This window comes from Oncorhynchus nerka, linkage group LG25 (genome assembly GCF_034236695.1).
Source record: "Oncorhynchus nerka isolate Pitt River linkage group LG25, Oner_Uvic_2.0, whole genome shotgun sequence".
Taxonomy (NCBI): Eukaryota; Metazoa; Chordata; class Actinopteri; order Salmoniformes; family Salmonidae; genus Oncorhynchus; species Oncorhynchus nerka.
This window is the reverse complement of record NC_088420.1, coordinates 46036416-46062110: the sequence shown is the minus strand read 5'-3', so window position 1 is coordinate 46062110 and position 25695 is coordinate 46036416. Positions and strand designations below refer to the sequence as shown.

At 43.7% G+C, this 25695-nt stretch overlaps 1 protein-coding gene across 1 annotated transcript in view; it reads left to right on the top strand.

Moving 5' to 3' along the window:
* LOC115109576 (thromboxane-A synthase-like) overlaps positions 1 to 25695 on the top strand; it is a 94096-nt gene that overhangs the window by 1620 nt on the left and 66781 nt on the right. Inside the window, exons 2-3 of the mRNA XM_065009945.1 lie at positions 6143 to 6279; positions 22108 to 22201. Coding sequence (XP_064866017.1) covers positions 6191 to 6279; positions 22108 to 22201 — 183 coding nt within the window. The 5' untranslated portion in view covers positions 6143 to 6190. The remainder of the gene's footprint in view (positions 1 to 6142; positions 6280 to 22107; positions 22202 to 25695) is intronic.

The window sequence follows — 25695 nt, the reverse complement described above, 5'->3', positions numbered from 1 at the left end:
TTCACTAACTGGATTCTAAATTCCCACAGAAGTCTAGTCTGAATAATTAATTTGACAAGCATGTTGTAGTCTTTTGGAAATAATGGCAGAATATTCCTTATTCCTCTGTATAACCTGTATTACCCAGACCCATGTGATCATCCACTATGTCAAGGTTGACATATTGTGTTAAAGATCGACTGAATACTGAATGTTTCTCACAGGCTGATCGACTTTAACAGATATATTAAGACAGATGAAAGCATCAGAATGTTGAAAATGGGTAATCGTTTGAAAGGTCTTATAAGTCAATTTAATAAATGTGTTGTTTTCCTGCTGTTATCTCTCCGCTGTACTGCTGCATGTTGTGTATAATTGAGTCAGTAATGATCTTTTATATGCTCTAGTCAGTCTAGTGTATAAATCCAATATCTGTTTCGATTATAACTGCATGCACTGTTGATTTAGTAATATTCTTTATAAAAATATATATTTTTTACCTTTATTTTGACAGGGAGACAATGCTGAGACCATATTAAAATACAATATACACATTAAACTACACATCCATATACATAATAAAATACATGTTATTATACACAAAAATACATGAACAGCAAAACACAATAACAAACACATTCTTCAGTGTAAAGATTCCCTAACAGCTGTCTGAAATGCCCTAGAGGCACCAATTCCTCATATATATATTCTTTACCCCTTTTCTCCCCAATTTCGTGGTATCCAATTGGTAGTTACAGTCTTGTCCCGTCACTGCAACTCCCGTACAGACTCGGGAGAGGCAAAGGTTGATAGCCGTGCATCCTCCAAAACACAACCCAGCCAAGTCACACTGCCCGCTTAACCCGGAAGCCAGCCGCACCAATGTGTCGGAGGAAACACTGTACGCCTGGCGACCGTGTCAGCATGCATTGCACCCGGCCCGCCACAGGAGTCACTAGGTCACGATGGGACAAGAACGTCCCTGCTGGCCCTAACCCAGACGATGCTGGGCCAATTGTGCGTCACCCCATGGGTCTCCCGGTTGCGGCCGGTTGCGACAGAGCCTGGACTCAAGCCAGGCTCTTTAGTGGCACAGCTAGCACTGCGATGCAGTGCCTTAGACCACTGCGCCACCCAGGAGTCCCTAATTCCTCCGATTTTAAAGTGCATTGGAGATCATTCCATCAGTGCATTGGAGATCATAAGGTGCAAAAAAATTGAAAGCAGATCTACCCAACTCAGTGGAGATGGAAGGGATCTCCAGAGTTAGCCCTCCCTGAGACCGGGTCTGGTATCTCTAACAGTGAAGTAAGGTAGGGTGGAAGTTTATGTAGATAAACTGTGTCCAATAGCTTCAATACATTGGCAGCTGTGTTCATATAGGCAATATCCCCATAATCTAACACCTGTATGAATGTCAACTGAATTATTATATGTTTTTATTTAATTTAATGAAAGGCATATAAAATAAGCACATTTGAATTCTTAATATCTTAACTAACTCATCATGCTTTTTCAAAAAGCTTTTTGTCAATCCAGATGCCCAGATATTTATAAGCGCTGACACGATCATTTTTATGTGATATGGAGAATAACATATACTTGGTTTTACCTGCATTAAGTACCAGTGTCAGTTCAACAAAGGCTTTCTGCAAATCAACGAAGGCAGATTGAAGCTCCTACAAAGCCTGGTCAACCGTGGGGGCAATAGCAGACACAAACAGTGTCGTCTGCACTGCATACAGGTGTAGGTTAAACAAATGAGCGGATAGACCAACATTGTTTGTATAGACAGTAAAAGGTACACAACCTGAAATCGATCCCTGTGGGACACCTTTTGTAATATCAAGGAAACCTGACTCAACACCATCAGAAAAACATGATTTAAATAAAATATCTAAAATAGCAACATATTATTTTGTTATGAAGCTTATCAGTCTTGTGTGGAGTTCAAAGGGCCCTAAAACCAATCATCTGAGAAAATTGATTTTTGAAAGTTGTGTAAATTCAGCCTGGTTAAACCAGACTGAATGTAGCTACATTATTTTGGGTGCCAGGCTAGTGTAAGTTTAAGTATAATACACTTATTTAATTTAGTTATAAGACAGTGAAAAATAACTATATATACAGGGGTGTGCCGGTACAGAGTCAATATGCGGAGGCACCGGTTAGTTGAGGTAGTATGTACATGTAGGTAGAGTTAATTAAAGTGACTATGCATAGATGACAACAGAGAGTGTCAGTGGTGTGAAGAGGGGAGGGGCAATGCCTTTGACTAGATGTTCAGGAGTCTTATGGCTTGGGGGTAGAAGCTGTTTTAGAAGCCTCTTGGACCTGGACTTGGCTCATGAATCATGTTGTTAACTCTGTGCCATCCTCCTAGACCTGAGGGGTATACCACGAAGCAGGATCAGTGAGTTAGCCAGCTAACTTTGATAAACAGCCAAATAACTGTTGATTATCTGGTTCAAAAGGAAAACGTATGTTTTTAGTTGTTATGAAAAATGCATGCAGTATTTGTCTTGATTAACATGTCAGAGTAATGTGATTCATGTTAAATACACTATGTCTTGCTTCGTTTCAGGAGGCTAATATACGTTGTGAACTGTTTTTGTTTCCTTTGTCTGCTTGTGTGCAAATCCCCTTGCGGTTTCTGTTTGTAGGCAATGTGGTGATTTTCCTGCTCATGAAAAGAAACTGGTTTTACACTGTGAAGCAGCCTCTTATCTGTAAACACAGTTAGTTGGATCTGACAATGATTATTCCGCTCATCAGTTTTTTGTTGTTGTTATGAGCCATGCGCATTGAAACAATGCACAGCTCAAACTTGACCAATACACAGAAAAGGCAAAGATAAGCTATCAATGCTGAAATATAGTCTAGTTATTTTTTCACCAACTTTGTTTCATATCACACAACATTCAGAAACACTGCCATTCTCTAGGCTTAGTATCTGTCTCTTGGCTTGTAGGCCACTTTCTTTTCCAGACTGCACTGCACTCATTTAGCTAGATTCTCCAAATGTCATCTTTGTTTTGCCAAAACGTCCGGTCTGTACCACACATTGACTGTGACTGATTGTGCTTGGTCTTGTTCAGAAGGTCAGCGTGTGATCATCAGTAGCAGGCCTGGCCTGTATGTTCCTCTCAGAGGGTTGATCATTCAGTAACACATTGTTACAGAGGACAGCATGGCAGACAGGACAGAGGAGGCTCACTCTCAGCATCAGGGTTCTCTCTAAGCAGGGGAAGGGGGAAGAGCTAAAACGAATCATTGACAGTGAAGTGGAAGTGACCTTGGAAACCACAAACCTGCAGAGTTTGAGACAGTTGAAGTAAGCCCAGAGAAGTCTTGAATAGGTGTTTTTCTTATGTAGTGACATGTACTTTAACTGCAGGCAGGCAGGAGGTTGAGTAGGGTGCAAAAAGTGTGTTTTATTCACAAAATAAGGATAGCCTAGTGATAGCAGGGGTTAGGATAAATTATAGGCCTAATGTCTGCAAACATAGGCAAAAAGAACTTACAAAACAAACAAACGATGAACAGAAACTTAATCAAAGAAATTGAACTCAATCCAAACTGGATTTGACCTAAGGAAACAGACTACGGGTAGGCCTACTGTGAAACAAAATACATCCGACATTCTGATAGGCCTACTCATCAGAGCTCCCCGATGTCGATCAAGAACACTAGGAAAGCCAGGTAGAAATAGCTATGGGCTAAACCATAGCTACAATGAACATCACCGATGAACTGTTAAAATACACAACAGAGAGGCTATACACTAGAGCTGTCTAAAAGCAGATAAATCACATTATTGAAATGCCGTATACTTAAGCATTTTACAATAGGAGATATCTCATGATTAGGCAAATAACCAACAAATACAAAATGGCCAAACCCGCTGGAAAAAGGTGTGCATGCTTGTGGAGCAACCGAGGATGTACAAGTCCTCGGGAGCGCTTCGTGAAGTGTGCGGTCATGCACGGTCATGCAGGGTCATGCACGGTCATGCAGGGTCATGCAGGGTCATGCACGGTCATGCAGGGTCATGCACGAAGAAGCGGCACTAATCACAAAGTAAGAACACAAGATAAATGCTCAAACTGAAGGAAAATAACTTCACTTTATTAACAAACCTGACTCACGATTAGCGTTTATACCAATTCAAATCTCAAGAAAGTCGGGGCGAGTCTAGCCGGTTGGACAGGTGATCGCAAGTCACGATTAGCCTAATTAAAGAGCGCCTGTCGCCATTACATAACCTGGCTAGGTATAACTTTGAACCTATAAATCTACAGCCATTGTGTGTTTTTTACAAGCACATATTTCACCTGCATCATATCATGCGTCATGATCTGACTTTTGAAATGCTTTGACTTTCCATTGCATCCCCATAGAGGAGACCAGGGCACGAAGTAACAGCTAAATAACTGAAATTAGAAACCACTTGAAAAGCGTTTATTCAATGTGCTAGGGGACAGATCAAAATGTACTGGAGGGGTGGGCCTGGTCCAACTCGAGGTGTCTTAAAAACAAAGGGTCATGTGAAAACAATATATTCACATGACCTTCCCCTTATACTGTAAAATAAATTGAACACCCTTCCCCCTCATAGAATTAACTCAAAATAATGTTTACGACCACAAAAAAACATTACATGTAGCGACCCTGTGTTTAGAAACATGGATATCGACTTTGCCACTTCAGCATGCTTTTGTGGCACAGTCAACACCACACAGGGCTACGGGCCAGAATATTGAGGCTTCGCCGACCACCACAGACGAGCTCACTCTCCCTGCCTGTTTCATTACACTACGATCAGAGCTGGCTGCAGACAATGATCAGCTGGGAGGAATTCAGATTTTCAACATTTTGATGCCATATTTATAATTATATTAAATATATGCAACAAATTTTCCTACCAACAGGTTTCAACCAATAAAGCATACTGACTTTGTGCACTTCAAAATCTTGGTTGGCGTTTTCAACACCACAATAAATAGACTATGTCAATCTGAACAAACAGAAAACACATCCCTCCCTACCTTGTAGGTTACCCTGTATCAAAGGCTTGGCTTGACCATCTCTGAAGGCCATTCAACTTTTTGGTGTTTCGTTACAGATGTCTCTTTCCATTCATCAATTTTCCGCTGGACAGTTTGGATTGATTGATTGTATTTGTCCGTTTAAAAAAATACATATGTATACAAAGATTTTTTCAAGTGACCACGATTGCACAATAAAGTTGGGGACTTATTTCCAATGTGGTCCTTATTTAAAAAAAAAAAACGTAAATACATATATAATTACTTAGATACAGACACATAACAGAGATAGAGACACGCAAACAAATGCTCAACCTCCAGGTGAGTATGAAGGGGGGAGTCTAAGTACAATTCTTACAAGCTTGTTTTGGCTGGTGTGTAGCTTATTATTGAGATGTTTGGGGCTGCTGGTGAACCATGGTGTGCAGGCATAATCAACGTGACACTGGGCCAGCGCACTTGTCACTCTTTAGGGTGTCTATAGCTAGCTTTCCATCCATATGGCAACAGATTGTCATGTGAATATTCTAAAATCTTCATAAAAACATATATGCTGCACATCAAAACACAAGGGATATAGTTTGTAATTTGTTATATGCTGTTTTTAAGGACACGTAAATGTAGCTCATTTGACCAACATCTCTCAGTTGTTGATGGAGCTGGCTGCGGCAGGCCAGATCTGAATGCATATGGTTGTCCATTACATTTCTCAAATGTCCGGTGAATTCAAATCTTCCCTGTCATGTTGCCCGGTGACATATGCCATTTCAGAGTTTCCTCCGGGAAAATTGGACACCGGACAACATGACAGGGCAGATTGTTATTTTTGGTTAATTTAGTTTATTTTAATCCAAATATCAGTTCCAAATCAGAGCCGTTTTCAATTACCCCTCGTTTTTTTTGCTATTGAAGACCGTGTTACAATTAATCCCACAGCCTGTTACAATTATCTCCATGAGACATACAAGCGTTTTTTTTTTCTTCAGCCACTTTCCAGTTGAATTGTAAACTTTACTGGTATGTCCTAAAAACGTTATTACAGTGTATAATTGTAATAATTTCCTTACACACTCACATAAATACGATCTCATCTCTACCTTCTCTTCTCTCCATAGGAGCTATTTGGCCAGTGTTTGTGTTGGTCTGAGGTGGTGATCAGCGTCATGGAGATGGTTATGAACATCCTGATGATACCAGTACCAGGTGGAGTATCTGTGTCCCTGTTTATGATCTTCCTGGCTCTGCTCTACTGGTAAATCAATGTCTTCTGCCTCTAGTCTAGGGCAATAGAACAAATCCAAAACTCAGCATGTATTGTAAACAGATGTGTGTGTTGGTACTGTGTGTGTTTTTCAGTTTAGTATGTGTTGTGTTTATGACATAATATGCTTGACATATTCAAGCAAACACAATTACGTATTGTATAGGTGTAGCAGTGTCGTCTTGTAACGTCATTATATTACATATTGATGTGCTGCAGGGGTTGTCAACAGGTGGCCCGTGGTTGGTCAGAGAAACACCAGGAAAGACACCAGGAATTCAGAAAATATGTTCCCAAGTATTCCCACAAATAAAACCATTTGAGATATGTGTTCGTGTCTCAATGTAATCAAGATGTGAATTGATTGTTATTGTCACATTTGCAGTGTACAATTAATAATGATTATTTTCAATCGGTCTGTGGCTGAATCCCGTTGCCTACCGCTGAGGCACCCCCGATGTACTACATGTCACAGATCTACAGATGTACACATGTCACAGATCTACACGTCACAGATCTACATGTCACAGATCTACAGATGTACATGTCACAGATCTACACGTCACAGATCTACAGATGTACATGTCACAGATCTACATGTCACAGATCTACACGTCACAGATCTACATGTCACAGACCTACATACGGTATGTTACAGTATGCATTGTACTGTTCTAAGCTTTGATTTGGAGAATGTTAAATGTTAGTGCACAGAAGCCTGGATGTCAGGATAGTTGTAGGGTGTTCAAATGACACACACTACAAGTCCTCGATTCAGGGTAGGAGGTTAATCAGCATGAACCGATCAAAATACAACATTTTGCACGTTCTCAACCTTCATCACATCTGACTAAAAGTGAGAAAACCACTTTGCAGAAGGAGCACGTTTAATTTCAGTCCCACACTAGCAAGGATTAGTAGCCGTCTAGGCCAGTCATGCCAGATTGATGCTCTGTCCTACAAAGTAGCGAGAGAGGCTGACAAGCATGTTCTTTCTCTCTCTGCCGAGTACGGAGACTGACTGAACACTGTTGGGTGTTCAGTGTTGTGGAAAATGTTGTTTTGTAGAGCAAGCATAAAGCCTGCTGTTTGTGGTATACCGGTGATACACTTGGTTTCTCTTTACCTTGTGGGTTATACACTACATACTGTAGGTTTCCACTTCAGATGTATAGCAGTTTCAGGCACCATGTTGAAACTGTTGGTTTTTGAAGATGCCGACTACACACACACACACGCACACACACTCAGTTCCTCAGGACAAGTCAATTCCTGTCTGTTGCCATTCAGTTGTAACAAATCAAAAGAGGCTGTGGTATATAAGGTCCTCTTAAGCTGTCTCAGCCCAAATGAAGATTTATATCTGACGATGAAACTAACTTGCACGAGGGGCCGTCAGGACACCGGGGTTCGAAATGACTAGATTTAGGAGAGGTCAAGTCAATTTGTCTCTGGCTCTCCGTCATTGTCATAAGCCACATCACAGAATTATTAGGTTTGCCCTTTAAACGTTGCTGAACTGCAAAATGTGTCTCGGCATAAAACCTTTCACCTCATCTAAACTGCACAAACTGTTCTCTGGGAAATCAGAACGCTGCCTTGTTTTGCAGTGAAGTCCCGTCCGTTTCCATTGACTTCACATGAATACTCTCATGCTCTCCACGCTGGAAACGTCAACATGTGTTAATGATCTTTATCTCCAAGAAATGGCTTAATCACAGTTGCAGCATTGCTGGCAGTTTTAGTACAGGGGTGTTTTCAACGGCAAGAAGCAAACATTTCCTCTCTGAGGAGTCCTAGGGCTAGTCTTGGCCAGGCAGTGTGTGCCCAGTCAGAGTTTCACACAGCTCAAGCTGAACCTCAGGTGAACCCTCCCTGGGACCAGACTCCACCTCTCTCTCATGGCAGACCCAGCAGCTGAATGCTCAACCCTGTCTGCCTAGAAGACCATAGGACAGAGTGCCACCTACTGGTCAGTGGAGTATTGTCTGTCTGGAAAACAGAAGTTGCCGCCTGGTTAAACAGAGTCATATTCTTTAGGCACCAAATGGAAGAAAATGGACTGAAACAGGGAAGGGCTACTAAACGTGTCCATTCTCTGTTTTGCTACAGTCTGCCCTAATGAATACTACCCTGGTTTATTCCCACTATAAAATACTTTGATCGTCTGTTCATGCGTTTTATGGAGGGATCAAATTCTGCTTAGTAAAAAATGTTTTTTTCCCCCCACATGGTTTGGGCAGGTCCAGTCATATTTCGGGCTCCTGAGTGGCACAGCAGTCTAAGGCACTGCATCGCAGTGCTAGAGGTGTCACTACATAGCCTGGTTTGATCCCAGGCTGTATCACGACCAATTGTCCATTGCTTTGCCCCTCTTTTCTCTCCTTGACTCATGTAAGTGTGATGGGGAAATGTTCTGTCTGTTTGAGGATACAGAGAGACGTTTCTATAGCTTAGGTACCGGGGGATATTGCCAGCACATTGCAGCCTGTCTGTTCTCCATAGGGTCTCCCCAATAGCCTAGCTGGAAGTGCAGTGTGGGTTTTGTGTGAAATACAATGCCCGTCGGCACACATGCAAAGTGACTGAACTCCCCCCTCACCCCATCTCACACACACACACACACACACACACCCTTCTCCTTTGTAACTGTAGACGTTTGTTTTCCTGGCCCACTGTCCCCTCGAGAACTTGTGTTAAACTATGTATCAGAATGAACTCTGGAAGGAACACAGTGTGTGTAACCCAACCAGGGCCCATTCACTGGACACTCAGTCCAAGTGGAACGGATGACATACCCCCCGATGATCTCACGACAAATGAACTGACTGGGGCTGTGATATCCAAGTGTCACCGTTGATGGACACTCTAACCCATAGGCACCGTTTCAAAGGTTATAATAAAGATGGTGATATCATCGGAGGTTCAGACACAGATCCATATTGCTTTTATAAGACTTAGGTAGCATCCCATATATAAATGAATATAGGGAGGTTTAGTATAAGGAGAAACTCCTTTAGTCTGTTTTTGATATAAAATCATGGCTATAAAATGGTCAGTATCCTGGCCACATTGTTCTGGGATGTCAATGTATGTGGGAGCAACATATTCTACTCCATCCGTGTGTGGTTTCACATGCACAGTTCTCTAGATTGGACTCTGACAACATACATGACCAATATGTTTCATTAAGGCAAGCAGACTGGATAACAGTGGCTTAGCTAATTGGAATAAGCAGATGCCCAGTCTGTGTGCAATAATATCCCTCATTGGAAATATGCAATAAGCGATTGATCATATCAGAACATTTCACCCCACTCCTAACATGCATTGCCAGTGCTCTAAGAGTATTGTGTGTGGGTGTGTCTGAGGCTTTCCAGCTCCCCCTAATAAAACCCTACCTCCTGAAGAATAAGAGGGAGTAACAACAGGCAGGCTGTAACCAAGGTGGCAGAACAGGGCATCATAAAACACCCCACCCTTTGGAGTAGCTCAGTCTGGAGCCTCTTCAGGCAGAGCAGAGCCATAGCACAGTATCTAATCAGACCTGGGTTCAAATAATATTTGAAATAATTTCAAATACTTTATCCGGGCTTGATTGCGCTAGCCTGGCGCAGTGTGACAAATAGAGTAGTCCCGCAAATGCAAACCCCGCCCCATCTGGAACTCCAGGCAGACAAAAAGCAAAAGCTGAAATATTTGCAATAGTATTTGAACCCAGTTTAATAAACCCAGGACAGCTGACTTGGCAGCTCTGCGCCACGGTGCGCTGGTATCCTGCAGTTGGCCTTCCGTTGTCATTGGATGAGCCCCGTGGAGTACTTATTGTTTAGTTGAGGCTGGTTGGACAGCTCGTCCATCACACCTGCTAATCATACCACTGACTGCACACCTCACACATCACACCTCCCTGACAGCTGCCCTGCTCAGCCATTTTTATTTGAACATGTTTATTAATACTGAATATGGTCCACGACTACAATATCACAGAGACCGACCCACTGAAAGGTACAGTTCATCCTTCCAAGTCCACGAAAGTGTGTACAAGCGGCGAGTGTTAGACTAGAACTGAGGGCTTGGGGTTGACATGCTATGGACAATGGCTCATTCTGGCTCTCCTCCTCATGACATCCAACCTGACAGACTGACAGACACTTGAACCCTTGTGCTCCGCAGAGCCAACAGGAAAGAGGAGGACTGTACACCATATAAAAAATTAAAATGTTTTTAGACACAAATGAATTCATTTTTACAAAATATAATTCCATTCACAATTAAATTGTTCCAATAAGGCCTTCCCGAGTTGTGAACTTTGAGTAGACATGTAGTTGTTATGGTACTCTATCTAGAAGCTACTCTCAGTACAATGCTAGTCGGGGGGAAGCTGATTAGCCAAGGCGCTGTCTTTGTGAAGGAGCTGACGTCAGAGAGAACGTGTTTATTTTTCCATGATGGATGAAGTGTTTCACAACACAGCTTGTCTTCCTGTTGCACTCAAGTAGTCATCCCCTTCGCAAGCAACAATCAGCGGTTGAAACAATACCAAAGTGTTTTTCTCGCCCCTGTTTGGGAGGGATGGGGCTGGAGAAATGTAACCACTCTCAAATTCATAGACAGAGCTATGGATGCAATGACTGACTGTCCATGATATCAAATTCATAGACAGAGCTATGGATGCAATGACTGACCCTCCATCATATCAAATTTATAGACAGAGCTATGGATGCAATGACTGACTGTCCATGATATCAAATTCATAGACAGAGCTATGGATGCAATGACTGACTGTCCATGATATCAAATTCATAGACAGAGCTATGGATGCAATGACTGACCCTTCATCATATCAAATTCATAGACAGAGCTATGGATGCAATGACTGACCCTCCATGATATCAAATTCATAGACAGAGCTATGGATGCAATGACTGACCCTCCATGATATCAAATTCATAGACAGAGCTATGGATGCAATGACTGACCCTCCATGATATCAAATTCATAGACAGAGCTATGGATGCAATGACTGACCCTCCATGATATCAAATTCACCGTTTTAACCAGGTTTTGAGGCTATATAGTGTTTGTTTACATTTAATTTGTTTACAAACGTTGGAGTAAAAAAGTTTATATTTTGGGTTCTCGTGGAGTGTGACAGTTGAACTAAGCTCATGAGGCATTTATAAGTTATATTCTTCAAGAATCAATAGATATATATCATTCATTTATAAGTCCAAAAATGGATGTAGCAACTGCTAATTGCCTCTTTGATGTGCCAACAGCGCTCATTTAGTCACCTTTACTTTGCGACAACTTCATGAGAGAATCTTTGTCTCCCCTGGGGTTAGCTGTACGTAGCTTTGTTCATACTGTTGTTCTGGTACGTGGTGAAAAAGGGAGAGAGAAACACCGCGTGTGTGTGTATGTGTGTGTGGTGCGTGCCTGTCTGCCTGCCTGCCTGCCTGCCTGTCTGCCTGCCTGCCTGCCTGCCTGCCTGCCTGCGTGTGTGAATGTGAGGGCGGGATCCATATGACTCATAATTACTGTAAATCGAATGGAGGTGCCAGTCACATGTGCATTTGTTTTGCGGCAGTATGACTCGCCACCTCTACAATACCCCGCTCTAATATAACAGTGTGATGCACCTCTCCAACCAACAGCGCTTTCTCTCTGCCATCTTTGTCAACCATTCTCTCAACGAAAACCCACACTCTCCACATGTCCTCGTCACTGACTTTACCTTTGTGGTTCAATCCGGTCTCCTGCTTTGTTTGTGGAAGCTCATTGGAGCGACACCGAGTCGCCCCCCGGATGGTGCATCCGTACTGCAGCTGTGGGACTGTCTACAACACAATAGAGGGATGGCAGACTTTGCATTGGTCCGGAGCAGTGAGTTGTGTGTTTAAATGACAGTCTTAGCAGTCTTAACACGAGGCTTACGACTGCAGTGGGAGACCATGATGAGAGCGGAGAAACACACTGTGTCCAATAAGAGAGAACCAGTGGTCATCATGGCACCAGTTGGGCCTCTGGTTAACACAAAGAGTAACGCTGCTAATGTACTGGAGATGAACCATGTCCTAGGGGTTCAGCATAGATTGAAAAGGAATCTAAAGAGATTTTCACCTGAGGCCATCCGCTTCAACTGTCTATGTGGAGACAAGAGTATTATGAGGTGTAAACAATGTGCTGATGTCTCACTTTATCCCCCCGGTTTCTAGCGGGATACGACAGCTGCTAAAACACTTTGTCTGTGGTGGGATTGGGTCATTTTTGATGGATAGTTTGTGTTAAAGTGGAGTGGGTTGTCTGTTAGGGTTGGTGAGCCCTTACAGACAACCATGGACACTTCCTTATCAATAACTGAAGGAGATGGGATGCTTGGACCTAAAGCATTGATTGTTCCGAGTGTGTGTGTGTCTGTGTGCATTCAGGGTCGACAGGGTGCATGCTTTTGTGTGCATCCTAGTGTCTATACGTGTGACTTCCTGAGTCGCTCTGTGTGAAGCCATTGTTTTACCCGGGTTAATATTCATGGGTTGGGGATTGCAAGCCGGCTCAGTTATTGATGTGGCTCATTGCTTTTCTGCGCGGCACAATGGATGCCGTTGATTGATGGTGTGGTACGATGGATCGGGTGACAGAGAGGAATGCCAGACATGTACAGCTACAGGCATCAGGGCTACAACCCCAGCTACACGGCCACGCGGCTCCATAATGAAGACAGCTCTTGTCGGATAATGAAGAACTTATCGCCTTTTATGGTATGGAGATAAGCCGTGTTCAGACAGGAACAATTCATATTTACGGCAGGGAGATGAATATAAGTTGAGCTAGACCAGGCCTGGGTATATAAATGTGGAAGGGGAGAAAAAACCCAGAATGAAGTTAGTTTGTGTGAAACATTTTAGAGATAAAACAATAAGTAGCACATTGTTTTTAAACGTGTGCTTTGTTTTCTCCTCTAATAAAACAACAGCTAATTCAAAGGGACATCGGATCCACTTGTGCTTCCTCACCAAAAGGAGGCTATCGAGGGGAGGACCCTCTTTAACGAATTGACACTCGACCACTTATCGGTTTCCGGGTCACAGAGGAGAGAGGACGGAAGACTGACTTTTTCCCAAACAAGAACCCCCCCATCCCCCTGGTCTCTGGTTGTTGTGTTCTGGCTGTATGCGGGTATGCAGGCGTTGCAGCTCCACAGTTAAACAATCAGAGGAGTACTCTAGATAGGACTGAACTCTCCAATGCACTGTGAAAGCCAGCCAGGCCCTGGGACACAGACACACAACCACACAACACATACAAGGGCGTTTTCTTTCACACACGGCTCCCCGCCAGCACAAAGCACCTAATTCCATGCTCCTACCGTTTCAGCCAGCACACAGCATTATGGGGGACTCACCCCTCCCTCCTTCCTCCTCCAATCGACCCATCTGGACCCATCCATTAATTTCCCTGTGAGTCTCCAGTGGGAAGGCGGGGGCTCAGTCTGACAGATCTCCATGTTACTGATGCTGCACACTTCCCTCTGGTTGAGTGGGTGTGCCTTCATGTTTGTGTGCTTGCATTTTCAAATGGGGGCTAGTGTCTGGAGAGATTATCCAGCCATGCACAAATCAATGGGCACATATTAATGCCCATTTTATGAGGCACTTAACAATGAAAAAAGCAATAAGCTATGACATGGATAATCCAAAAGGGGCATGAAAGGCATTGCAAAGCAATTACAACAGCTCTGCTCCTCTCCTGTTGATTTACAGACATGCCTGAAACAACTGTTTGAAACCAACAATATTATCCAGGAAGTGTGTGTATGATTTCTTCTGTTGCCACTTTTTGTACACTGCTTGGGTTTTGAGTTTGGTGTGTGTGTCCATGTGCTTTTACACTAAGGGAGGTGTGTGTGTGTGTGTGGGTGGTTGTATTGTCAGATGCAGTCAGAGAGGACTGATTGTGTTTGTCGCTAATGATGGATGCCTCTGAGGTGTCTCTGATTGCATGTAGGCTCAATGGCACTCTGTGGCTTCGCACTTACGCACGCACTCACACACACACACACACACACACAGCAACTGCTGAGAATCATACTGGGTTATTCATGAAGAGAAACAGCATCGCGACATGCATGGTGAAGAGAACATGATAATAGTACAATAAAAATGGCCTTCTGTACGAGGGAGGCTCTGATGGTAAACACATGACAACTACAAGAACCAGTGGGGAGCTGGGTTGTGTTCATTATGGCAAGCAACGGAAAAGGTTTTGCTACAGAAAATGAAAATCAATGTTTTATTTATTAGACAAGTCCAGGTAGTCCCTCTTGGTTTTCTTCCGTTTGTTTTGGTTTTCTTCCGTCTGTTTTCTTCCGTTTGATGCAACGCTATGGTTTACCCATGATGCCCTGGGAACACCCCCTGTCCTCACCCTCTGATTGGCCGAATCTCACATTGCCAGATCTGTGGGGTTGTTTGAAGGAGGTGTGTCTTCCTATTCTCTGACACCTCTAATTTCAGTGTGCAGACAGATAAAACAGCCCTGCCAGCTGTAACCCTTCAATCTAAATGAGACTCCAATCCCCCTGACCACCAAATGACCCGTCCCGTGTGTCTGTGTGCCTGTGTGCGTGCAATGTGTGTATGTGTGTGAGTGGGAGACAACTCTATAAATCTGTCTTTTGTTCATCGCAAGGAGGACTCACAACCCTAAAAACCAGAGTCTGAGACTCTTGAGTATGAAAAATTCACCATCCGCTCTTTATTGCATTTTTTTATATAAGCAACATTTTCTTTCTTTTTTTTACCTCTGGAGGAGTGAGTCCTGTCTTTTCTCAGTGTCTCGGAGTGCGTCATCGGATGTTCCTTGAGATAAAGGTGGTTTCCAGGTGAAGCTGCTCCGCTCTGACGTGGGTCGGACTGGGGAGGTGATCGGTGAGCTACAGCTTCAGCAGTTTGTGCTCACAGCTGGCTGAGACAACCCAGTGTGTCTGTGGCTCCCTCACACCCAGTCAATCAAATGGAGAGCTCTGAGTCAGTCATGCACTAAAACTCTGTCTTACCACGTGTTCGCATAACATTTTTGTGAGCTATGGAATTATTGCTGCAGGCTCAGAGCTGTCATGAAGGTGCCCTCTGTTCTTGGCAGACCCCCCTAGAGGGCTTTTGTTTTTCACCCACTGTCCCTCTTTACCTCTCCTGCCTGACACCCCTCTTTCACACACACAAGCTGTGTGTGACTGCAGCATAACACTGTCAGCCAGGTCACCCGTGAGGACGTCGGGAGATAATGTGGAAACAGGCCACTAGGGGCAACAATGAGCACTGTTACCTTCAGGTAGATTTAGTTTTTTGCTAAGGTGTTGTGGACGGGGGTAAGCAGTGTTACTTCTAAGCTGCACGTGCGTGCAGCCCCCCTCGGACTGCCGCACGAGAAGAAATTGAATCCAGTGCAGAGGAGCATGGGATTGAACTTCACTCAACTTTCTAGAGTTTTCCCCGTTAGTTAACACTTTCAACGTTTCCCTTTACTGTGGGAATTGTGATCGAATCAACACAATATTAGTCACTTTCAATGCAACATACCGAATCAAAACGAACTATGCAAGACTTGGTATGCAAAACTAACTGCGCAAGGCATATCGCATTGGAGTAGGATTCAATTGCATTGGCAGGCACAACTCAGGCCCGTACTCTACACAGACCGGTGCGCCATTAAATCAATCAGAGCTGCAGTCGGACTATATGCAAATAGCTATTGCCATATACAGTGGGGAGAACAACTATTTGATACACTGCCGATTTTGCAGGTTTTACTACTTAAAAAGCATGTAGAGGTCTGTAATTTTTATCATAGGTACACTTCAACTGTGAGAGATGGAATCTAAAACAAAAATCCTGAAAATCACATTGTATGATTTTTAAGTAATTAATTTGCATTTTATTGCATGATCTGTCACATGATCTCAGTATCTATACACTTGTTCTGAAAGCCCCATGGTCTGCCACACCACTAAGCAAGGGGCACCACCAAACAAGCGGCACCATGAAGATCAAGGAGCTCTCCAAACATGTCAGGGACAAAGTTGTGGAGAAGTACAGATCAGGGTTGGGTTATAAAAAAATATCTGAAACTTCGAACATCCCATGGAGCACCATTAAATCCATTATTAAAAAAATGGAAAGAATATGGCACCACAAACCTTCCAAGAGAGGGCCACCCACCAAAACTCTCAGACCAGGCAAGGAGGCATTAATCAGAGAGGCAACAAAGAGACCAAAGATAACCGTGAAGGAGCTGCAAAGCTCCACTGCGGAGATTGGAGTATCTGGACCACTTTAAGCCGTACACTCCACAGAGCTAGGCTTTACGGAAGAGTGGACAGAAAAAAGCCATTGCTTAAAGAAAAAACACATTTGGTGTTCGCCAAAAGTCATGTGGGAGACTCCCCAAACATATGGAAGAAGGTACTCTGGTCAGGTGAGACTAAAATGTAGCTTTTTGGCCATCAAGGAAAACGCTATGTCTGGCGCAAACCCAACACCTTTCATCACCCCGAGAACACCATCCCCATTAGGAAGCATGGTGGTGGCAGCATCATGCTGTGGGGATGTTTTTCATCGGAAGGGACTGGGAAACTGGTCAGAATTGAAGGAATGATGGATGGTGCTAAATACAGTGACATTTTTGAGGGAAACCTGTTTCAGTCTCCAGAGATTTGAGACTGGGACGGAGGTTCACCTTCCAGCAGGACAATGACCCTAAGCATACTGTTAAAGCAACACTCGAGTGGTTTAAGGGGAAACATTTAAATGTCTTGGAATGGCCTAGTCAAAGCCCAGACCTCAATCCAATTGAGAATCTGTGGTATGACTTAAAGATTGCTGTACGCCAGCGGAACCCATCCAGCTTGATGGAGCTGGAGCAGTTTTGCTTTGAAGAATAGGCAAAAAAACAAGTGGCTAGATGTGCCAAGCTTATAGAGACATACCCCAAGACACTTGCAGCTGTAATTGCTGCAAAAGGTGGCTCTACAAAGTATTGACTTTGGGGAGAGAATAGTTATGCACGCTCAGGTTTTCTGTCTATTTGTATTTTTTCTTGTTTTTTTCACAATAAAAATGATTTGGCTCTTGGTAGGCATGTTGTGTAAATCAAATGATAAAAACCCCCAAAAATCTATTTTTATTCCAGGTTGTAAGGCAACAAAATAGGAAAAATGCCAAGGGGGGTGAATACTTTCGCAAGCCACTGTAGGTGTTCCTTTTGTCCAGGTGGGAATGGGCAGTGTGGAGTGCAATAGAGATTACATCATTTGTGGATCTGTTGGTGCGGTATGCAAATTGTAGTGGGTCTAGGGTTTCTGGGATAATGGTGTTGATGTGAGCCATGACCAGCCTTTCAAAGCATTTCATGGCTACAGACGTGAGTGTTATGGGTCGGTAGTCATTTAGGCAGGTTACCTTAGTGTTCTTGGGCACAGGGACTATGGTGGTCTGCTTGAAACATGTTGGTATTACAGACTCAGACAGGGAGAGGTTGAAAATGTCAGTGAAGACATTTGCCAGTTGGTCAGCGAATGCTCGGAGTACACGTCCTGGTAATCCGTCTGGCCCAGCAGCCTTGTGAATGTTGACCTGTTTAACTGTCTTACTCACATCGGCTGCGGAGAACGTGATCACACAGTCATCCGGAACAGTTGGTGCTCTCATGCATGTTTCAGTGTTACCTCGAAGCAAGCATAGAAGTTATTTAGCTCGTCTGGTAGGCTCGTGTCAACAGGCAGCTCTCGGCTGTGCTTCCCTTTGTAGTATGTAATAGTGGGGTGGCAGGGTAGCCTAGTGGTTAGAGCGTTGGACCAGTAGCCGGAAGGTTGCAAGTTCAAACCCCCGAGCTGACAAGGTACAAATCTGTCATTCTGCCCCTGAACAGACAGTTAACCCACTGTTCCTAGGCCATCATTGAAAATAAGAATTTGTTCTTAACTGAGGTAAAAAGGTAAAAATAGTCAGATTATCTGTAATAATGGTATTGGAATAATAATGAATTGTGTTTTGTGTAGTGGTTTCTTGAATCAGATAACACAATATTTTCAGTCATCTCCTTGTCTGAAGGACAAGTGGTGAAACAAGTTCATGTCAAAGCCTGCAGGTTTTTTCAAGTCTCATCGAATCACACATTAGCTGCTGTTACTATAGGCTGAATGATAAAACAACTATTTCCCTGTTAAAATGCATTTTCTCCATTGTTTTTGGTGGTAGGCCAACATTATGAATAAATACCCGCAGTAGCCTACTTGACTACTGTTAAAACCGGGTATAGCCTCAATCTTCACAGTAAACGCACGCAGGAAGTTGCACAGAATTTTAAAATGTTTCAATTTGCGCTCAGCAGACCTGAAATTTGCTCAGTGCCCCCCAAAATTTGAAGGGAGCATATGAGGCGTAAGCATCTGCCTCTGATTCCAAAGGTAACAAGTTTGAATCCGGCCAAAGAAAGTTGTTTTTGATATTTTTGTTTTAAGCCTATCCCAAACCTTAACCCTTACCTGAACCATTCAGAGTTAATGCCTATCCCAAACCTTAACCCTTACCTGAACCATTCAGAGTTAATGCCTATCCCAAACCTTAACCCTTACCTGAACCATTCAGAGTTAATGCCTATCCCAAACCTTAACCCTTACCTGAACCATTCAGAGTTAATGCCTATCCCAAACCTTAACCCTTACCTTAACCATTCAGAGTTAATGCCTATCCCAAACCTTAACCCTTACCTGAACCATTCAGAGTTAATGCCTATCCCAAACCTTAACCCTTACCTTAACCATTCAGAGTTAATGCCTATCCCAAACCTTAACCCTTACCTGAACCATTCAGAGTTAATGCCTAACCTTAAGATTTTTGAGTTAATGCCTAAACTTAACCTCAAATTTGACGTTTGCAACAATTTTGAAATGTGACATTTGAGAAACATGGATGAATGTCTAATGCTGAAGTGAGACTGTGAGAGCTAGTCGAAACTGTGTGGCCTAATGTATGTAGCATAGCTCAGCATATCTCTTTGTAACACAGTACATAACAGCTTAGCCTGGTTAACCTGAACATGTGCTGTAGCATAGTACGTTTCAGTCTATTTCCCTTTTCCTCATAATTCAATGAAGCAACGGTATAGTTTGTTGGTTTCTAGACTATACAGTATGTCAATCATATAACAGCTATGTTCCAGCCTTCATTTTGCTGCCGTGGTGTTGTAGGAACACTAAATCTTTGCTCTCATAGGAGCACCTGTCTGTCTCTGTGTGTGTGTGTGTGTGTGTGTGTGTGTGTGTGTGTGTGTGTGCGTGTGCGTGCGTGCGTGCGTGCGTGCGTGCGTGCGTGTGTGTGCGGTAATGCCCAGCTTCAGCTGGATCACATCCCTGGGCTTAGCACTCACCATATCTTATTAGATGACAAGTCAGTCAGTAAAGGAACATTTGTGTGCTTATTGACTGCTTATTCTTCATGGTCTTCTTCGTGGCCTTCTTCATGGCCTTCTTCATGGCCTCTTCATGGCCTTCTTCATGGCCTTCTTCATGGGCTTCTTCATGGCCTCTTCATGGCCTTCTTCATGGCCTTCATGGCCTCTTCATGGGCTTCTTCATGGCCTCTTCATGGCCTTCTTTATGGCCTCTTCATGGCCTCTTCATGGCCTCTTCATGGCCTTCTTCATGGCGTCTTCATGGCCTCTTCATGTCCTCTTCATGGCCTCTTCATGGCCTCTTCATGTCCTCTTCATGGCCTTTTCATGGCCTCTTCATGGCCTTCTTCATGTCCTCTTCATGTTCTCTTCATGGCCTCTTCATGGCCTCTTCATAGCCTCTTCTTGGCCTTCTTCATGGCCTCTTCATGGCCTTCTTCATGGCCTCTACAGCAACGCCCACAGTTAGATATGTTTGTTCTCTGTAGTCAACATGTAGAGACTGACAGAGTGACATTTGCCTGCTGCTGATGACAACACCACTACCCGTCTCTCCGTAAATGAGGCCATGCCACCGGCCATTATAAACTCACACATTGCCACAGCAACAGTGGAAACAAAACACATTATCTCACCCAGTCTGCATCACTCCGTAACATAGGACATTAACCACTGTGTCAATCAGGGATGTAGGCTAGAGTATGGGACTTAATGGAGTAAAACGCCACGGAATTCCAAAGCAGTTACTATGCGCTGTGAGTCCCTCTTCTGATGTACATTGAGAGGGATGTCTGTCTGTCACGGCTGTGTGACGCGCATCGTTATAATTGCAAAGGTGTTTTAAAATGAGTCGGTCTGATGAGATTTCTTGTCCAGCGTTTCATCTACAGTTTGAGTTTCACTAATATGGTAATGGACCTCCTTAAGGGGCTTAGGGGGAGATGAAGTGGATGCTCAAATCTATTTTGGTTTTTAGTATAAGAGGTCTTGGTGTGTGTGTGTGTGTGTGTGTGTGTGTGTGTGTGTGTGTGTGTGTGTGTGTGCGCATTTAGCATCAGATGTCTTGCGTGCCTGTGAGCGTATGTGTGAATCCGTCCTGTATTGGCTGCTCTGTCTTGCTGCCTTCTTGTGTTGGTTGTTTATGTACGACGTGGAAATATGACTTCCTCAATCCAGTCAGAGTTGTTTGCCCTGATCCATAATCCTGCCTGTCTGTCACATCTCCCTCCCTGCCTTTGTGGGAGTGTTTGTGTGTACAGCTTTATTTTCTGACTGTAAACACAATTTCCTGTCTCTTAGCCTCGTAGTCCGTGACTGTAGCAGCAAACAAGGAGGCAGCCATCATTTAATTGCCCTTTCAATGGCCAGGATACTCAAATACACACACACACTCTACAGAATCCACCACGTTTAGAGCAGACGGCGTATTACATGACTAAAGAACATCCCAGCTGTCGTATCCCATAATGCTCCTCAAAGTCTTGTACAAAAGGCCCCTTCCACATTCCAAAGACTTGCATGTCAGCAGAAAACGGCAGCAGTTCCTGTGATGAATAATGCATGCTGTTCCATTTTGCTGTTCTGTTTTAGGAGACAAAGTCTGGAATTTTTTACATTCCCCCGAACAAATAAATCCTTCCAGTGTAATAATGTTGTGTGTTTGTGTGAGGCGCTGCTTAGGCAGCATATCTGCCACATTAGACGCCGTAATCTCTGTAGCATTACTACCTTATCCCCCGTTCTCTTTTACACGTTACTAGCTCACACTCCGACTCTCTTTGTCTCTCTTTCTGTCTCTGTTTCTCTATTTATTTTGTCTCTCTCTCTCTCTCTCTCTCTCTCTCTCTCTCTCTCTCTCTCTCTCTCTCTCTCTCTATCTCTCTCTCTCTCCTCTCTTTCTCTCTCTGTCCCTCTCTCCTTTCTCTCTCTCTCTCTCTCTCTCTCTCTCTCTCTCTCTCTCTCTCTCTCTCTCTTTCTCTCCCTTTGTCTCTCTCTCCTCTCTCTCTCTCTCTCTCTCTCTCTCTCTTCTCCCTTTCTATCTCTGTCTCTCTCTCCTTTCTCTTCTCTCTCTCTTTCTCTCTCTCTTCTCTCTCTCTCTCTCTCTCTCTCTCTCTCTCATTTCTCTCTCTCTCTCACTCTCTCTCCTCTCTTTCTCTCTCTCTTCTCTCTTTCTCTCTCTATGTCTCTCCTTTCTCTTCTCTCTCTCTCTTTCTACTCTCTCCTCTTATCTTTCTCCTTTCCCTTCTCTCTCTCCCTCTCCTCTCTCTTTCTCTCTCTCCTCTTTGTCCTCTCTCTCCTCTCTCTCTCCTCTCTATCTTCTCTCTCTCTGTCCTCTCTCTCCCCTCTCTCTCTCTCTCTCTCTAGGTATGCTACATTCCCCTATTCAGCCCTGGATCGATGTGGAATCAGGCACCCCAAACCGTCCCCGTTCTTTGGGAACATGTTTTTATTTCGTCAGGTAAGATACCGACTACTATGGAAGATGGATACACTCTCACTCAAAGAAACAAATTCATTTATGCATAGTTTACCTTCTTACTATTGTGATATTTAAATGTTTAATACAGAGTTCAGTGCAAAGTTTTGCTTACCTTTGACGAGGCAATGATTGGGTATTGCCTGTCCTTTTTGGGGGTACACACACACTCACAAACACACACTCCCACGCAGACATCCGCATGCACACACCACCCCTGAAGGTGAGAGAAATCAGGCTTCCAACATCTAGCTGCACTTCATTAGATTTGTTCATTATAAATGACTAACAAGTTAATTAAAGACTTTTAATACCATGTGATTCCCAAATACATTACCCTTATTGTTAATTGCATTACTTTTATGATGAATATATAATGTAAAAATTAAAATAAAATAAAAGTGAGTGGGAGGGAGGGTTAAATATCACTGATTTAATATGGGGATATTTTGATCCACTCACGATTCTACCCATCCTACCCTGCAACAAAGACACTAGAGATTAAAGGGGAATAACAGTACTTTCCAGAAATGTATATGATTTACCGACATTTACATACAATCTGAAGTCGTGGGTGTCATTCCTTAAATTTACTCACACAGGAAATACTATCCCTAACTATTGATAAAAACAATAGTTGCGCACGCCTGTGCCTGTGTGCACCATTGCACGCATGTTGATTTTGTACCCCCACACCAGACACGATCAGGACACGCAGGTTGAAATATCAACCTTGAAACTCTGAACCAACTATAATAATTTGGGGGTTAGGTCGAAAAGCATTAAACATTCATGGCAATTTATCTATCCTGCTTGCTGTTGCTAGCTAATTTGTCCTGGTATATAAACAGTGGGTTGTTATTTTACCTGAAATGCACAAGGTCCTCTACTCCCACAATTAATCCACAGATAAAAGGGTAAACCGAATTCCTTTCTCGTCATCTCTCCTCTTTCCTCAGGCTTCTTTTTTTCTTCTTTGGACTTTATATGGCGGTTGGCAACCAACTTTATGATGCGTTACTACAACCAACTGGAGTGTGGACGTCAATTATTCTTTCAATCACCCATGTGGGTATATGCTCCTAAAAACCAATGAGGAGATGGGAAGGCCAGACTTTCAGCGAGTTGAGCATCACACATAGAACCTATTTCTATCTTAGCGCCTGGCCACGCAGACACTCGCTGAGGCGCACGAGCAGTGTGTGATTGAATAACATGCATGTGTACATTTATTTTGCAGCGCTCGCGTTGCGGTGTGGTCAGCATGTTACTCTTGTGCTTGACATTCCGTTTGACATCCATCCATATAAGACAATTCCTTTAAATGCTATGTGTGATTATTGCCTATGGTGTGGTGGCTTCTGGATGTTTCTCTGCAGGACAGATCTTGATGAGATTCAGAGGTCAATAATCCTTAGCGGGGCAGACAGGCAGAGTGGGCTGGGTCGCCTGTCACTCACTGTAACTAGCTCATTGAGCTTTTTCTAGGGCCGCTATGACTTTCTCTCTCTGGCTTCCTCTCGCTCTCTCTCTTATCCCTCTTCTTCCTACTTTGCCTGTTTGTCTTATTCTGCCATCAGTGACGTAGGATTGGGAATGAGTGCTCTGTAGGCTGCTGTCTCAAATAGGCACTGACTGTTGCATGGTCTCTCTTCGATTAATATATCTGAGAGATACAGTGATATGCTTTTAAAAGCTTGATCTAAGGAGAACCTAGTGCTCCGAAGCCTCTTACACAATAGCCAGTGCTCTTAGAGTGTCCCTCTCAGCTGAACTGCAGTGGCAGCCTGGCAGGCTAAGGGCTGAGGTGGTTAAGTATGCATGAAGCTCTGCCTTCAGTGCCTTGCATAATTTCACTGTCTGTCTGGGGCTGGGCGGTCTCTCCAGGTGAAGCAGGGGAGATGCCGCTGCTGCTGCCATAGTGTGTGTGTGTGAGTGCTGAGACTCTGCAGACACAAGGAGCCCTCTCTGGAGTGGTGCTCTCGTATACAATCATCTGACCCACTTCTGAAAGCCACACTCACAGCCAAACACAACAACGAGAAAGTGTGTGTCTTTGTATGTGTGTTTGTGTGTGTAAGTGCATGATCATACGGTATGTTGATTGCATTTGCGCGCATGCACGTGTGTGTTTTACTAGCACGGCGTCCCTGTATCCAACACACCCAGCACACATGACGTGCCAATTTAGTCGGTTTTCAACATGCCGCTGACTTCTGCCAGTGACCACCACACAGTCAGTGCCTAGAAGAAGCTCCAGTGGTGGCAGACCTGTCACCCCTTTTAGTGGAATCCTGAGTGGCGCAGCAGTGCTAGAGGCGTCACTGCAGACCCGGGTTCGATCCCGGGCTGTTAACAACCGACCGTGATCAGGAGCCCAGTAGGGCGGCGTACAATTGTCCCAGCATCATCTGGGGTAGGCCGTCATTGTAAATATGAACTTGTTTTTAACTAACTTGCCTAGTTAAATAAAGGTTCAATTAAAAATGTAACAAAGTAAAACCCAGAGTACGGAAGGAGGTCTGAGATGGTCTTGGCAGACGGGCTGACATTACATTACATTTAAGTCATTTAGCAGACGCTCTTATCCAGAGCGACTTACAAATTGGTGCGTTCACCTTAAGACATCCAGTGGAACAGCCACTTTACAATAGTGCATCTAAATCTTTTAAGGGGGTGAGAAGGATTACTTTATCCTATCCTAGGTATTCCTGAAAGAGGTGGGGTTTCAGGTGTCTCCGGAAGGTGGTGATTGACTCCGCTGTCCTGGCGTCGTGAGGGAGTTTGTTCCACCATTGGGGGGCCAGAGCAGCGAACAGTTTTGACTGGGCTGCGCGGGAACTGTACTTCCTCAGTGGTAGGGAGGCGAGCAGGCCAGAGGTGGATGAACGCAGTGCCCTTGTTTGGGTGTAGGGCCTGATCAGAGCCTGGAGGTACTGAGGTGCCGTTCCCCTCACAGCTCCGTAGGCAAGCACCATGACATCAGGGCTGGTAATTGCCAGGGACATCACAACACATATTATCACGATACTTAGGTGCCGATACGATATGTATTGTGATTCTCATGATTCTATATGTATCGCGGTTCGATAACGTGATTTTATTGCGATTTCATGTTCCAAACATATTGCTCACTATGTGTCTGAGACAAGAGAGAGCATGAGAAAACGAGTTCAATGCTGCAGACAATTTTGGTACCCTTCCCCAGATCTGTACCTCGACACATACCTGGAGTCAAATAGCGATAAATGATATGTATAGCGGTAAATGATATGTATAGCGGTAAATGATATGTATAGCGGTAAATGATATGTATAGCGGTAAATGATATGTATAGCGGTAAATGATATGTATAGCGGTAAATGATATGTATAGCGGTAAATGATATGTATAGCGGTAAATGATATGTATAGCTGTAAATGATATGTATAGCGGTAAATGATATGTATAGCGGTAAATGATATGTATAGCGGTAA